The sequence below is a fragment of the Gadus chalcogrammus genome, unplaced genomic scaffold (assembly GCF_026213295.1).
Source record: "Gadus chalcogrammus isolate NIFS_2021 unplaced genomic scaffold, NIFS_Gcha_1.0 GACHA103, whole genome shotgun sequence".
NCBI classification, from domain to species: domain Eukaryota; kingdom Metazoa; phylum Chordata; class Actinopteri; order Gadiformes; family Gadidae; genus Gadus; species Gadus chalcogrammus.
In genome coordinates, this window is record NW_026613538.1 from 99,042 (window position 1) to 112,911 (window position 13,870).

General features: G+C 46.1%; 2 protein-coding genes across 2 annotated transcripts; both read right to left on the minus strand.

Annotated features, from left to right (window-relative positions):
• Window positions 1–5,459: 5,459 nt before the first annotated feature.
• On the minus strand, window positions 5,460–7,657 carry LOC130378826 (G2/M phase-specific E3 ubiquitin-protein ligase-like). The gene is made up of 5 exons (XM_056585438.1): window positions 7,587–7,657; window positions 7,372–7,475; window positions 6,938–7,110; window positions 6,499–6,716; window positions 5,460–5,815 (listed from the first exon to the last, which is right to left on the minus strand). The coding sequence occupies exons 2-5, from the start codon at window positions 7,438–7,440 to the stop codon at window positions 5,565–5,567; spliced, it is 711 nt and encodes a 236-aa protein (XP_056441413.1). The 5' UTR covers window positions 7,441–7,475; window positions 7,587–7,657; the 3' UTR covers window positions 5,460–5,564.
• A 1,284-nt stretch (window positions 7,658–8,941) lies between these two features.
• Window positions 8,942–13,603, minus strand: LOC130378824 (histone-lysine N-methyltransferase PRDM9-like). Its single transcript, XM_056585437.1, has 6 exons — window positions 13,495–13,603; window positions 13,213–13,343; window positions 11,088–11,231; window positions 10,927–10,991; window positions 10,540–10,730; window positions 8,942–10,174 (listed from the first exon to the last, which is right to left on the minus strand). The coding sequence occupies exons 2-6, from the start codon at window positions 13,279–13,281 to the stop codon at window positions 9,870–9,872; spliced, it is 774 nt and encodes a 257-aa protein (XP_056441412.1). The 5' UTR covers window positions 13,282–13,343; window positions 13,495–13,603; the 3' UTR covers window positions 8,942–9,869.
• Window positions 13,604–13,870: the final 267 nt, after the last annotated feature.

The window sequence follows — 13,870 nt, forward strand, 5'->3', positions numbered from 1 at the left end:
ACCCTAACCCTGACCCTAACCCTCCCACCATCCGACTTAGCTACAGCCTACCTCTCCACAAATGGACAAAGAACATTAGTATTCTTTCTCCTCTGTTACAGTATCTGTTTAATTATTTTTATTCTATGATTAACCACCCCCCTTTGTATTATATTTTCCCCTATTCCCACCCTGCTGATTTTACTGGTTATTATTTTCAGTATCTGGTGTCCAATGGTAATGCATAACTTAACCCAATTATAGTTTGTTTTGCATTGCATCTCTCTTCTGTTGTCATCTTTCTTTTACCTCCTAAAACCCCCCTCCCTCTTTCTTACCCCCCCTCCCTCCCTCTTTCTTACCCCCCCTCCCTCCCTCTTTCTTACCCCCCCTCCCTCCCTCTATCTTACCCCCCCTCCCTCCCTCTATCTTACCCCCCCTCCCTCCCTCTATCTTACCCTCCCTCCCTCTTTCTTACCCCCCCTCCCTCCCTCTATCTTACCCCCCCTCCCTCCCTCTATCTTACCCCCCCTCCCTCTTTCTTACCCCCCCTCCCTCATCTCTTTTGAATTAATCAACTGTGGCCCTTTCTCTATTCCTTTATGAGTGCACTCCCATAAAACCTTAATAATACTCTTACCATACTGTCTTCAGAGTGTTGGCTCCAGGCCACGCCACACCACGTAGGCCTCCTCTACTAGCTGTTAACCCTGTAGAAAGAAACACAACAAGCAATTTAGATCTGAGTTCAATAAAAGTTTACCTCAAATTATTACAAGCTATTCATCACAGAGAGATTCTTGAAGAAGCAACCACAAGAGGCTCCCCTCCGATAGGGATGGGTCAAAAGGTAGCTCACCTGACTTCATTCATCAAGCCAGCTGCTCCAAACGACACGGTCCTAAATAAAATAAAAGATAACACTACGAAGTGGATGAACCAGAACCTGACTGCTCTAAAAAACACTATGCTGGGATCCTACTGGATCTCAGCACTGGTTTAGGGCCTTTCAACAATGAGGCTTATGACAGAGCCCTCAGGCGGGCCCACCAGGCTACGGCAGGCGACTGACTTCATCCTCCATCACCACACTACACTCCCTGGTCACAGATATCCTCCTCCATATTCTGATCCAGCCCCCATCATGTAATCATCCGATTCTTGCCTGTCTCTCTCCTCCTCCTCCTCCTCCTCCTCCTCCTCCTCCTCCTCCTCCTCCTCCCCCTCCCCCTCCTCCTCCTCCTCCTCCTCCTCCTCCTCCCCCTCCTCCTCCTCATCCTCTTCCCTCTCCTCCCCCTCCTCCTCCTCCTGCTCCCCCTCCTGCTCCTCCTCCTCCTCCTCCTCCTCTTCCTCCTCCTCCCCCTCCTACTCCTACTCTTCCTCCCCTCTCCTCCTCCTCCTCCCCCTCCTCCTCCTCCTGCTCCTCCTCCTCCTCCGCCTCCTCTTCCTCCCCTCTCCTCCTCCTCCTCCTCCTCCACCTCCTCCTCCTCCTCCTCCTCCTCCTCCCTGCACCTCAGTAAGTGTAGCAGCCACTAGCCAGCAGCATCCACATAGGCCTAAGTATACTCACTGCCTGCATTTCATAGAAGCTGACCTTTTTCAGTAGAGACAAAACTGAATAGGCAAAATTGAAATGTGTTTCCCTTCAGGTAGCCTATTACAGGTTGTTTTTTGAAAATTATAAAACTATTTCATTTACCATAGGGTCCTATAGTCATCCTGGCAATACTGCAGTTCTTTGTAGCTGAAATACAAAAGCCGTCATACTGACTTTTAGTGACTTTTAATATAGCCCACTCTTATTCTGTATGGTATGGAATTGAATTGAATTGAAAATGTTTTTATTTCAAACAAGTCCGCGTGCGTGCGTGCACGCATTGTGTGTGTGTGTGTGTGTGTGTGTGTGTGTGTGTGTGTGTGTGTGTGTGTGTGTGTGTGTGTCTGTGTGTATGTGTGTATGTGTGTGTGTGTGTGTGTGTGTGTGTGTGTGTGTGTGTGTGTGTGTGTGTGTGTGTGTGTGTGTGTGTGTGTGTGTGTCTCATTCATGCTGTATTGTTCACCGGTCCTCCTCCAGCTAGCAGTGGGTTTAATCCTCCCTCTCATATTAAACCATATCAGTCCCGGCCCTCTGCCCCCAGCGCCCTCCAGAACCACGCTCCTCTGACTCACCCAGACCACGGCCCTCTGCCCCCAGCGCCCTCCAGAACCACGCTCCTCTGACTCACCCAGACCACGGCCCTCTGCCCCCAGCGCCCTCCAGAACCACGCTCCTCTGACTCACCCAGACCACGGCCCTCTGCCCCCAGCGCCCTCCAGAACCACGCTCCTCTGACTCACCCAGACCACGGCCCTCTGCCCCCAGCGCCCTCCAGAACCACGCTCCTCTGACTCACCCAGACCACGGCCCTCTATGGAAAGCCAAGAAGGCCACAATCCGGACCTAGAATGGCGCGGTAAAAGTGCAAAACCGTACGGATTCCGTACGGATTCCGTACGGTTTGGCAAGAATTCCGTACGGATTAAATTACGGTTTTGAATGACTAATAGCCGCGGCTATTAGTCATTCACTCCGGCTATTAGTTATTCACTCCGGCTATTAGTTATTCACTCTGGCTATTAGGTATGCAGAACGAGCCCCTCCCCTTCTTTGCTTGACCACTAAGTTTGAAGGCTGTCTAACCAATCAGTGAAGAGAAAGACCAGACTAAAGTAACGCATTGACTAGAGCTGCAGTGCCTCCATGTTTCGCCGTAACATAAGGCTGTGTTGTCTTTACTAGTTTCACTACAATGTAATGACCACCACTAGCTAGTGGAAAATATATTTGTGTCTAGTACAGTGATATATTTGTATATGTTAGGCTATACATTGAGATGGCAGTGTGCGAAATACCCATCATTATTCGGGGATGCCCTCATCCCCAGATTGTTCTCGATATGCAGTAGCCAGCTAGGCCATAACATTACAATATTTCATGGATGCAAGCAAGCCCAGACAATCAATCTATATCTATAGCCTACATGACAACACGCAGACACACACACACACACACACACACACACACACACACACACACACACACACACACACACACACACACACACACACACACACACACACACACACACACACACACACTTTAAGCACACTGGTAAAGCAATAGGAGCCTGCATTGGTTAAAGTGGTTGGGATGCACCTTATTATATAACAGGGAGGGGCAAAGTTGTGCATTACAATGCAAACACGACAATAATTAGCACCGTTCTTGCGCACTCAGAAGAACATGAACTGAATAAATGCCAGGTAGGCCTATATAGCATATCGGAGACGGGTACACAATCAGTGCATTTGGAAATGAGAGCCTGCAGTAGGACCGATCTTGTGACATTATTTAACCATCCATCTACAGCTAATACGATCAGACAGATGCATCATTGATCACATATAAGCCCACAACAAGCCCAACATCACCACGGCAGATGCGCTCTCTCTCGCACATTCACACAATCACTCCAACTTCTCCAACTCCAAGGCAAGACTGTTTCACTAAGACCACAAACAACCACAACTAACAGCCTACATATCCACAATAATTCATTTTGCTTAGCCAGTGAAGTGACCAGCTGTAGATTCCGCACTGTTAAAAATACCTCACTACAAGTAGGCTATAAGTCCTCCAAATAATTCAGCAGAATTGCATTACTGCCACAAGCATAGGCAGCAGTATGCGCTAAAATGGTCCCTGCCAGTGTTTTTCTATTCTGATGTTTGTGGATGAATCTTTCAGCTACAGCTTTGTTCCATTTCCTTGCGATGGTTTGCTGGTTTAATACAGCAATACATCAAATGATGTAAGATGATGTGTCCGTTGCGTGGCTGTCATGTGAGAGCCGTATACGCATTTTAAAAACACCTGTAATCAGCGTGACTATGACTTTCCGAGCGGATCATGGGGGGCTCTTCAATCATTTATTTTTCAGGATTTTCTCCCGTCATCCTCCAGTTTATCGCAAACATCTGGAGATAAGTCGGTTTAATTAAATACTCAAGTGAAATACAAGTGTACCTCCAAATTGCACTTATTGTACAGTACTTCGGTAAGGGCATTTACAATCCATCACTAAAGTTTTGATAGAGTATTCTGATTCAGCGCATTTACTATTTATTTGTATAATCTTCACAACTCACAGCAATTAAATGTTAATTTATCATCATGGGAAATAGCATATAAACAAGCTTCATAAAAATTCATTTCTAAGCAGTAGGCCTACTACATATTTCTCAACGTAAACATAAGCTATCCCAAAGTTTTCACACCTTTCACACAGTAGGGCATTATTAGTCATACATGATTAACAACACATCAAAGAAACTTTATTGAGGGATAACAGTGAAAAAAACATCTGCGTCTTGGGTAAAGCTGGGCTCTGCTTAATGTGAGGAGCAGGGCCCGATTGGAAGGAAGCCCATTCAGGACGAAGTTGACCCGGAGAAGGCAGCTGCAGGCAGATGAAGATGGGGGGGCTCTACTTCTTATTACCACAACAGGAACAGAACGCAGCCAAGCCAATGAATTCAGCCAAGTCACTGAGAAGTCTGTCTGTAACATTTGGAAGATACAGTTCAACCATGTAGGACTTTTGTAATTCCCCATTGTACTTTACAGAGATAGAGCACTTTGTTGCAGTCAGACATTTGTTTTTGTTTACCTTTAACATAGTGAGGCTGGAACACAATAGTTTGACCTGGCTTGGTGGAAAGCCCACTCACCACGTCAAGGTGCAGGTCATGAGTGGGAAAAAAGGTGTGTGTGTGTGTGTGTGTGTGTGTGTGTGTGTGTGTGTGTGTGTGTGGGGGCACTCCAAGCGTCCTTCCCTGTGTGTGTGTGTGTGTGTGTGTGTGTGGGGGCACTCCAAGCGTCCTTCCCTGTGTGTGTGTGTGTGGGGGCACTTCAAGCGTCCTTCCCTGTGTGTGTGTGGGGCACTCCAAGCGTCCTTCCCTGTGTGTGTGTGGGGGCACTCCAAGCGTCCTTCCCTGTGTGTGTGTGGGGCACTCCAAGCGTCCTTCCCTGTGTGTGTGTGGGGGCACTCCAAGCGTCCTTCCCTGTGTGTGTGTGGGGCACTCCAAGCGTCCTTCCCTGTGTGTGTGTGGGGGCACTCCAAGCGTCCTTCCCTGTGTGTGTGTGTGTGTGTGTGTGTGTGTGTGTGTGTGGGGGCACTCCAAGCGTCCTTCCCTGTGTGTGTGTGGGGCACTCCAAGCGTCCTTCCCTGTGTGTGTGTGGGGGCACTCCAAGCGTCCTTCCCTGTGTGTGTGTGGGGCACTCCAAGCGTCCTTCCCTGTGTGTGTGTGGGGGCACTCCAAGCGTCCTTCCCTGTGTGTGTGTGTGTGTGTGTGTGTGTGTGTGTGTGTGGGGGCACTCCAAGCGTCCCTCCCTGTGTGTGTGTGGGGCACTCCAAGCGTCCTTCCCTGTGTGTGTGTGGGGCACTCCAAGCGTCCTTCCCTGTGTGTGTGTGGGGCACTCCAAGCGTCCTTCCCTGTGTGTGTGGGGGCACTCCAAGCGTCCTTCCATGGGGTTGGGCACCAAATTAGGCCACGCCAAAGGTACTCCCACAGGAGGTTATTCCTTCCTCCATGGCCTCCTTAAATCGATTGTACTCCGGATACACCGGTAGCCTGAGGACCAGGGAACAGGTATTGGCCGTGGGGAAAAGGGCCGGTCCATCTTCCTCATGGAGGAATTCAAGCCGGGGTCCGATGGGAAAACCCACAGCAGGAATCCTTTTGAGGCCCGTGGCAAACGCCAGAACCGCCCCCAGGGTGAGACTCGTATCTCCATCTGTTAGTACATAAGAGATAACTTGTAAGAACGACCGCATGTGAACATTAACAGGAATTTTACACTGCCTGACATGTGCCAATCTTTCGTCGTCCTTAGTTAAGATAAGATATACTTTATTAATCTCAGCAGAGAAATGTAGGTTATGTTTTATGTTGGTTTATGTTGCATTTCTCAGATCACAATAGAAATGTTCAAAAGCCCTTGTTTAACCCTAAGTGTGCACTAATAAATCAATGTGTCATTCTTTCGAAAAAAATATAAAATGTGTTATGCTGGTTCTGTCACAATCGGTTCAATATAATTCCCTATGCAGTGCTGTATTTACAGGTATGCCTAGGTTCACAAATCAAATAGTAAATATTTTTCATGTGTGCATTTGTTCATTCATGCAGAGCTGTAAACAGTCTTGTATTTTTCCTTTGTGTTTTGTGACCGATTATTGTTTGTGAAGACTTAACTTCTACAGGATGCCCCTTTTATATCCATTCATGATAATATCACCTGTTACCAGTTACTAATGTTGAAACAGTTGAACATTGTTGTTTTTTGAGCATTCTACAGCTTTCCTCTTTGGTGGTCCCCTGTTTTGAATTGTGTTGCTGGCATCAAATTCAGAATAAGCATATATTAACAAAGAACAATTAGATAGATAAGGGTTGTAGATAGAAACACTTCCTTACCCTCCACCTCGATCAGCCAGTCCCTCCAATATATAAGGGTCCTGGCCTCCTTCCTCCTCCGATTGGAGCCCGGCTCAGACAGGTAGGACGTCATGAATGTGGACTCCAACCGGGAGGCCAGCAGCGGCTCAGGTGTGTCCATGAAGACCCCCTTGAGCTCCTCATGGTGGATCCTCAAAAGAGCTAGAATCCCGAAGGTCTCCAACCCTTCTTTGAATCTGTAAAATCAATGAGATAATAGATCATAGAAAATATAAGGTCTGTTGATCTGAAGCCTGTTCCAGCCTACTCCATTGTACATAATGTGAAGATAAAAATCAATTAGACAAGGAATCCTTTCAATTAATATAAATTCAGATTATTTTGGAACCCATGATAACTTTTCACTCCAACACAAAGGTCTCAGTCCATTAAATAGTCAATTCCAAGCTCCACTTACTGATTGAGAGCAGTCAAAATACGGCCCTCTGTGAGGAAGTTGAGGGCTGCCCCCAGCAGCTCATCCCTATGCGGGAGGCTCCGCACAAAGGAGAAGGAGCCCATGAGGGAGAGCTCGTCTGTGGCCTCCTCCATAGCCTCCCTGGCACCTTCCACATGTGTGGCATCTGCAATCTAATATCATACATTAGGAACAATAATCATTATTTGGGATTTCTAAGCACTTTCATGGCACAAATTATCTTCTAACAGTAAAGAATGCATTGACATATGTGTATGACATAAATCATACATTGAAATTCAACATCAGTACACTATAGAGCACACCACACAGTATCTTGACACAAAAACACTTCTCCAAAAAGTGGTTTCAATTAACATTAACCATTTACTTGCCTTTTGGAGCTTGGCAGGAAGAGGGGACAGCTTACAAACCTGTCTGTAGAGGCGCTGTGATAGGAATCTCGGAGAGACCTGCCCCTGCACCAGGCAGAGGGCAATCATCTTCCCCACCAGCCTGTACTGTCCTTTCTGCAATGCTGTGATAAGGGGAAAAGCACAAGGTTATTAAAGTTTGTTGCTCATTTTAAATGCATGTTAAAAACTCTAAATTGCAACGCCCAATACCATAAATTAAATTCAAAGCTTACCAACACTGTTCAGGGCCAGGGTTGTGTTGCCCTCAGGACCTTCAGATATAAAGAAGTTCTGTATTTGGTCGATGAGGAAGGTACAGAACTCTCTGGTCGCTCCCCCCTCAATAAATGATTGAAGAGCCCCCCGTGATCCGCTCGGAAAGTCATTGTCACGCTGCGTATACGGCTCTCCCAGGACAGCCCCGCAACGGAATATTTATATAATAGTGAAATGCCATATTGAGAACATTTAGATCGGGGGACACGCAACAATCGAGGGATGTGGACACCCCCGAATATTGACGGCTATTTCGCACACTGCCATCACAATTATAGCCTAACATAACACTGTACTAGACACAAATGTATTTTCCACTAGCTAGTGGTGGTCATTACATTGCAGTGAAACTAGTAAAGACAACACAGCTTTATGTTACGGCGAAACATGGAGGCACTGCAGCTCTAGTCTCGACAATGCGTTACTTTAGTCTGGTATTTCTCTTCAATGATTGGTTAGACAGCCTTCAAACTTAGTGGTCAAGCAAAGAAGAGGGAGGGGCTCGTTCTGCATACCTAATAGCCAGAGTGAATAACTAATAGCCGGAGTGAATAACTAATAGCCGGAGTGAATGACTAATAGCCAGAGTGAATAACTAATAGCCGGAGTGAATAACTAATAGCCAGAGTGAATAACTAATAGCCGGAGTGAATAACTAATAGCCGGAGTGAATGACTAATAGCCGCGGCTATTAGTCATTCAAAACCGTACGGAATCCGTACGGAATTCTTGCCAAACCGCACGGAATCTGTACGGTTACCGTGCGGGTTTGCACTTTTACCACACCATTCTATGGCCGGATTGTGGCCTTCTTGGCTTTCCATGGGCTACCTCCAGGTACCCCCTCCATGCCAGGGCGCCCTGAATTTATGTTTATTAACAGCTCCTCCACCGGGGTCAAGACAATTTGAGGGCCAGATCCAGTCTGCCGACTGTCGGCCTTTTCACGATTGGCTTAAAAAAATGGCTTATTTAAATTTAAACCAATACGATGGTGGGAAAAGCTTACCAGTTTGTATGTTTTTTTTATACTTATAATTTTTCGCAATTCTGGACCCCCCCCCCCCCCCCAAAAAACAAAACTCTCCGGTTCTACACAATTCACGTGAATGACCAAAAAGACCAAGAAAACGGCGATTGTCGCAGAAAAGCGACAAGTTTGCAGCTTTGTATATTGAAGTGAATATTTCACGGAGGGGCGGCGCCTTAGCGCCCTCTATTGACCCACCGCCACTGGTTGATATATCCATCATTTGTTCACTGTATTAGCCTACCGAATCACAGGCCTCTTCAACGGTTTGAATCAGACATCCTTTTTTTCTCACTTCCATTGAAGGACGGTGAATAGTAATTATTAATGGAAGATTGAAACATAATTATCAATAATTAATTCAAAATGTCACTGAATCCGGGGAAGGGGAACATCTTCGTGGTGCTGTGGTTCCCTCTGGTGGTCAGTAACGGGACCTCAGCTCATCCTTTGAATTCTACGTTATACATAACAGCATATCAAATATAATTCACCAACATGTCGGACTGCTTCTATTCTATCCAGACAAAACCAGACTTCTCAACACTGCATATCTGATTTTATTTGAATTTCTACAGGATAAATACATAAATACATACAAAAGTAATAAATATAACAATGACGTCAGATCTACGATACCTTACTCTGAAGGTTTTTACCCAAAAAATGTTCAGAAGAAAAATAGTTCACTCATACAGACATGAATATAAATAAATACATAAAGTTGATAAGATAAACAATTAACCGTTCATGTGCCCTTTTACCATATAACAGCAAGAACCATTCGATTTGAATAACACATGTCTGGGAACCATTTAGTTTCTTCACATGGTTGTTTGGATGGAGACTCCTCTGTGAAGTTGTTGGTGTCTCTTGAGATCACTAGATCTACTAAATGTTTTCCCACACTGTTGACAGTGGTATGGTTTCTCTCCCGTGTGGATACGCTGGTGTACCGTCAGATTACCAGATCTACTAAATGTTTTCCCACACTGTTGACAGTGGTATGGGTTCTCTCCCGTGTGGATGCTCTGGTGTCTCTTCAGATGATAAGATTTACTAAATGTTTTCCCACACTGTTTACAGTGGTATGGTTTCTCTCCCGTGTGGATGATCTGGTGTCTCTTGAGTTCACCAGATGTACTATATGTTTTCCCACACTGTTGACAGTGGTATGATTTCTCTCCCATGTGGATGCGCTGGTGAACCTTCAGACTATGAGAGCGACTAAAGGTTTTACTGCACTTCTCACATCTGTGGCGTCCGGCTCCTTCTGCTGGAATCTGGCTCGTGCTTTGGACTGTTCCCGGGAGGCTCCGATCGGTTCTTGATAGGAGGCTGCGACGTATGGGAGGAGACTAGGCTCCACCTTGATTTCTCCACTCCTCAGCAGTCGGCCGTACAGGTCGCCATGGCTCCTCTTCATGTGTTTGTGGAGGAAGATCTGAGACGTGTAGGAGTACGGACACTCGGGACAGGGGAAAGCCTGTGCTGGTGTCAGCTGGGATCTCCCTCCTAGGAGAAAGAGAGTCATATGTATTTTATTTTTGAGAGTGCTGCTGATGGCTGGTTTAAGCAGCCTCACCTGGCCAGAGTCAGGTGCTTTAGGCTTTGGGGCTTAGATAGTTAGATATTTTTTTGAAACCTCCATGGTACTGTACATTTTGCATTTACACATTTTTCCAAGTAAGAATATTTTTTGTTTATTATATTTAAATTTATGTTAAAACTTTACCATTTCCTGTATAATTTCTTGACTGCTTTGTTAATGTACCGTAGATGTTTATTGTCCAAACTCTTTTGAATTAAAATGAGAGATGTGGTCATGAAGTGCCGCATAGAAACCAAACCCTGACAGAAAGACAGACTTGAAGGCAGACCTTTAGTAGAGCTCTTGTTGTTCCACAGTCGATCAAATCCGATTCCCAGATGTCTGGCGTATTCGTCCCCATACCAGACCAAGAGCTCTGCTCCTGAAGTCACGAGGCCACAGGAGCGATACAGAATCCCTCCTTTGTGCTGAAACGCTATTAGGTTCTGTTCCTCTTCATTACGAGCACAATTGACGTACCTAACACACAGACAGGTACGTCAACACACCTTTACAGTGTATCTTCTGCATATGTCATAGCAACACAGAAAATATTGTGGATCTAATCAGATAACAGACATGGAGAAATATAAATGTTATCAATCAAGTAATGTAAGTAAGAAAATTGTGAACATTATTCATGCAGTAGATGGTATAAAAGTGAATAGGGTCCTACCTCATCCAGTTAGAAAATGTCTCTCTCTTTGCATCAATGTAATCATTGTGTCTGCTCTTGTAGATCTGGAGAAATGTGTTAATCAGACTCTATGCCATCCAATAAACACACAAGCACACACACAAGACTAGATCAAAATAAATGAATACAAACACACTGACCTCCCAGGAGTATCCACTCTCCAGGGCTCCCTCTTCATCTGTCCTGTGTCCTTCGTAGGGTCCAAAGTGTGTTCCAATGGGAAGGCCACCGTCTCCACAGTAAAACACCCCTAGACCGGCCCCAGGGATCCCAGAATCTCTGATCTACCCCACATGAGACAGAGATGGAGAGAGGAGGAGAGTCGTAGAGTGAGAGGAATACATAGAGGGAGGGAGAGGTGGAGGAGGGAGGAGAGATAGAATACAAGAGAGGTAGAGGAGAGCGAGATGGAGACACATGGAGAAGAGGGATGTAGAGAGAATGAGGCAGGGAGAGACACAGAGAGGTGAGAGGAATGGAGAGAGGAAGAGAGGTGGTGAGATGGAGGGGAGGAGAGGAAGATAAGATATGATAAGTCAGGGCTCCAGAGTGCGCCTAATTTGGGCGCACATGCGCCTAGAATTCGGGGTAGTGCGACTGAAAATGTATCTGGTATAATTATTATTATTTTATTTTTTTACAGAGCAGTCTATTCATAATATTGTAATAACCACGGAAGAGGCAGTGAATTAAGTATTGATTAGACAGCGATTTATTAGATACCTAATAAACCGTTGGAACACGCAAGACCGGTAACAATAGCAATGCCGGTAAACAAACCCGCGAAGCCCAATCCAGGGGCCTGTACTACGAAGCTCGATTAGAGGGTTAGCGAGGTATGTTGAGCTGAAAGCCTGGGTTAGCTGTACTATGAAAGTCGATCTCTTTAAGCGTCGCTGTATCACCATGGTGACTTACGCTCGCAACCAAACCTGGTCGGGAGCAGCTTTTCAGCGAAAATCGGAGATCGGCTACTTATATCGGCGTGCGCAGCTTCCTAGCCCCTCCTCCGATAATGGCGTCACCATTTGTGGGTGTTCCCATGGACCACGGCGCACTTATCGTACAGGCGTCTCTCCAGAGACAGAGGGTTTTTCGGGACAGAACCGATCCCTTGGCATTGTCTGACGATATTCTTTATGAGAGATACAGATTCGGCATTTATTTAATGGTCAAAATATTATTAATCAATGGCGTAAATATCGACGGTGCAACCGGTGCAGTTGCCCGGTTGCCCCCCCCCCCCCCCCGTCAACAACTCAGCGCAAGGCAGGCACGGTCCAACCCCCCCCCCCCCCGTCAACAACTCAAAACTTGGGTGCACCATAAATACGTGCTGGTGCACCCAAATTAAAACTTTAGGCGCACCAGTGCACCCAAGGAAAAAGTCTGGAGCCCTGATAAGAAATGAATGGAGATGTGTAGTTGGGAAAAAAGTGAGAAAGAGAGAGATTTAGACAGGAAGAGGGAGGGAGGAAAGAGGGGGTGGGGACAGGGGGAGTTCAGAGAGGGAGTCACAAAGAGAGGCAGATAGAGGGAAATGGGTAGCCTGGTTCTACCAGACTCTCGTACTTCACTTCATTTCATTTGTACAGAGAGTCTGGACCTAATCAATTGACAAACGTTAACTCACTTGAAGGCGGGTGTCTGTTGAAGTTTAAAATGATTGGATCTGCCCAGTGCCACTCTGGATCTGCCATAACCAATCGCTAACGTTTGGTTGTGACGTATGTCATGCGCCGGGAATCACGCGCAGGTTGTACACAAACCAAACACCTTGCGCGTCTGCACGAAAATGTCCGTCAACGACAGCTGCAGGTTTTGTTCGTCAAATTTAATTTATCAGGGAAAAATTGCACATTGTAAATCAACTACCGACCTACAACAACAACTCAAACTGGCGCACAACTTTATCGTCATTGTTCTCAGACACGCCCTGTTCGCTGATTGGGCGCCGCTGTGGCGGCCCCAGAAAACCAAATTACATACAGCAGGTCCAGACCTAGTACTGAAGGGAAATTCAAATTGAGCGGACGTACTTAGGCGAGCGGAGCCAGGCTAGGAAATGGGGGGAGAGAGGGAGAGATAGACGGAAAGCACGATTCAGGAAGAAGAACCATTGGGGGAGAGATATATCCATCTGCTTTGGCAATATCACTGTTAACATTACTGTGTTTACATTAGCTGGGCAATGTATTAAACAATGAATGTTATACTGTCTCATTGGACGGGGAGAACTTTGTTGTGTTAAAGTACGACATATACCTCAAACCCAGCGGGCAGCGTCTTCTTGGCTCTGTCTTTCTCTCCGACAGCAACGGGGCGATCAGCCATGAAGACGATAGGACCGTGGACCTCGCACTCTTCGAGGAAGAAAGTCCTACACTCATCACAGACTGGAGAAAGTTCATTTATTTATTACGTCCAAAAGAACTTCAGCTACAAATCTATATTAAATAGACAGAAACAGGAAGATTAAAAATTGGTGAGTGAGTGAGTGAGTGAGTGAGTGAGTGAGTGAGTGAGTGAGTGAGTGAGAGCTCTTACAGAAGTAGTCGTCATCCTTAGGTACTTCCGGTTCTTGGTAGTTAACTCTGAGAACTTTTCTCAGGTTCGTCTCTCTTGAATAAACACTTGAGTCCTTCACATGTTCATGGAGAACTGACACACACACACACACACACACACACACACACACACACACACACACACACACACACACACACACACACACACACACACACACACACACACACACACACACACACACACACACACACACACACACACACACACACACACACACACACACACACACACACACACACACACACACACACACACACACTGTGGTATCCCGGTGCTCGGTTGAGCCGGAATCCACGTACAAACGACGCGTTTGGGGAAGGTTAAAGCCATTGTG

What these genes read in the sequence shown, in the direction of transcription:
- LOC130378826 (XM_056585438.1), bottom strand. Translation starts at nt 7,440, where the DNA reads ATGATTGCCCTCTGCCTGGTGCAGGGGCAGGTCTCTCCGAGATTCCTA. An exon ending in ATTTTGACTGCTCTCAATCA is followed by an intron (nt 6,717 to 6,937) that starts GTAAGTGGAGCT and finishes TTGATTTTACAG; the next exon opens with ATTCAAAGAAGGGTTGGAGA. An exon ending in CTGGCTGATCGAGGTGGAGG is followed by an intron (nt 5,816 to 6,498) that starts GTAAGGAAGTGT and finishes ATGTACTAACAG; the next exon opens with ATGGAGATACGAGTCTCACC.
- LOC130378824 (XM_056585437.1), bottom strand. Translation starts at nt 13,281, where the DNA reads ATGGCTGATCGCCCCGTTGCTGTCGGAGAGAAAGACAGAGCCAAGAAG. An exon ending in CGCTGCCCGCTGGGTTTGAG is followed by an intron (nt 11,232 to 13,212) that starts GTATATGTCGTA and finishes CATGTGGGGTAG; the next exon opens with ATCAGAGATTCTGGGATCCC. An exon ending in AGAGTGGATACTCCTGGGAG is followed by an intron (nt 10,992 to 11,087) that starts GTCAGTGTGTTT and finishes ACATTTCTCCAG; the next exon opens with ATCTACAAGAGCAGACACAA.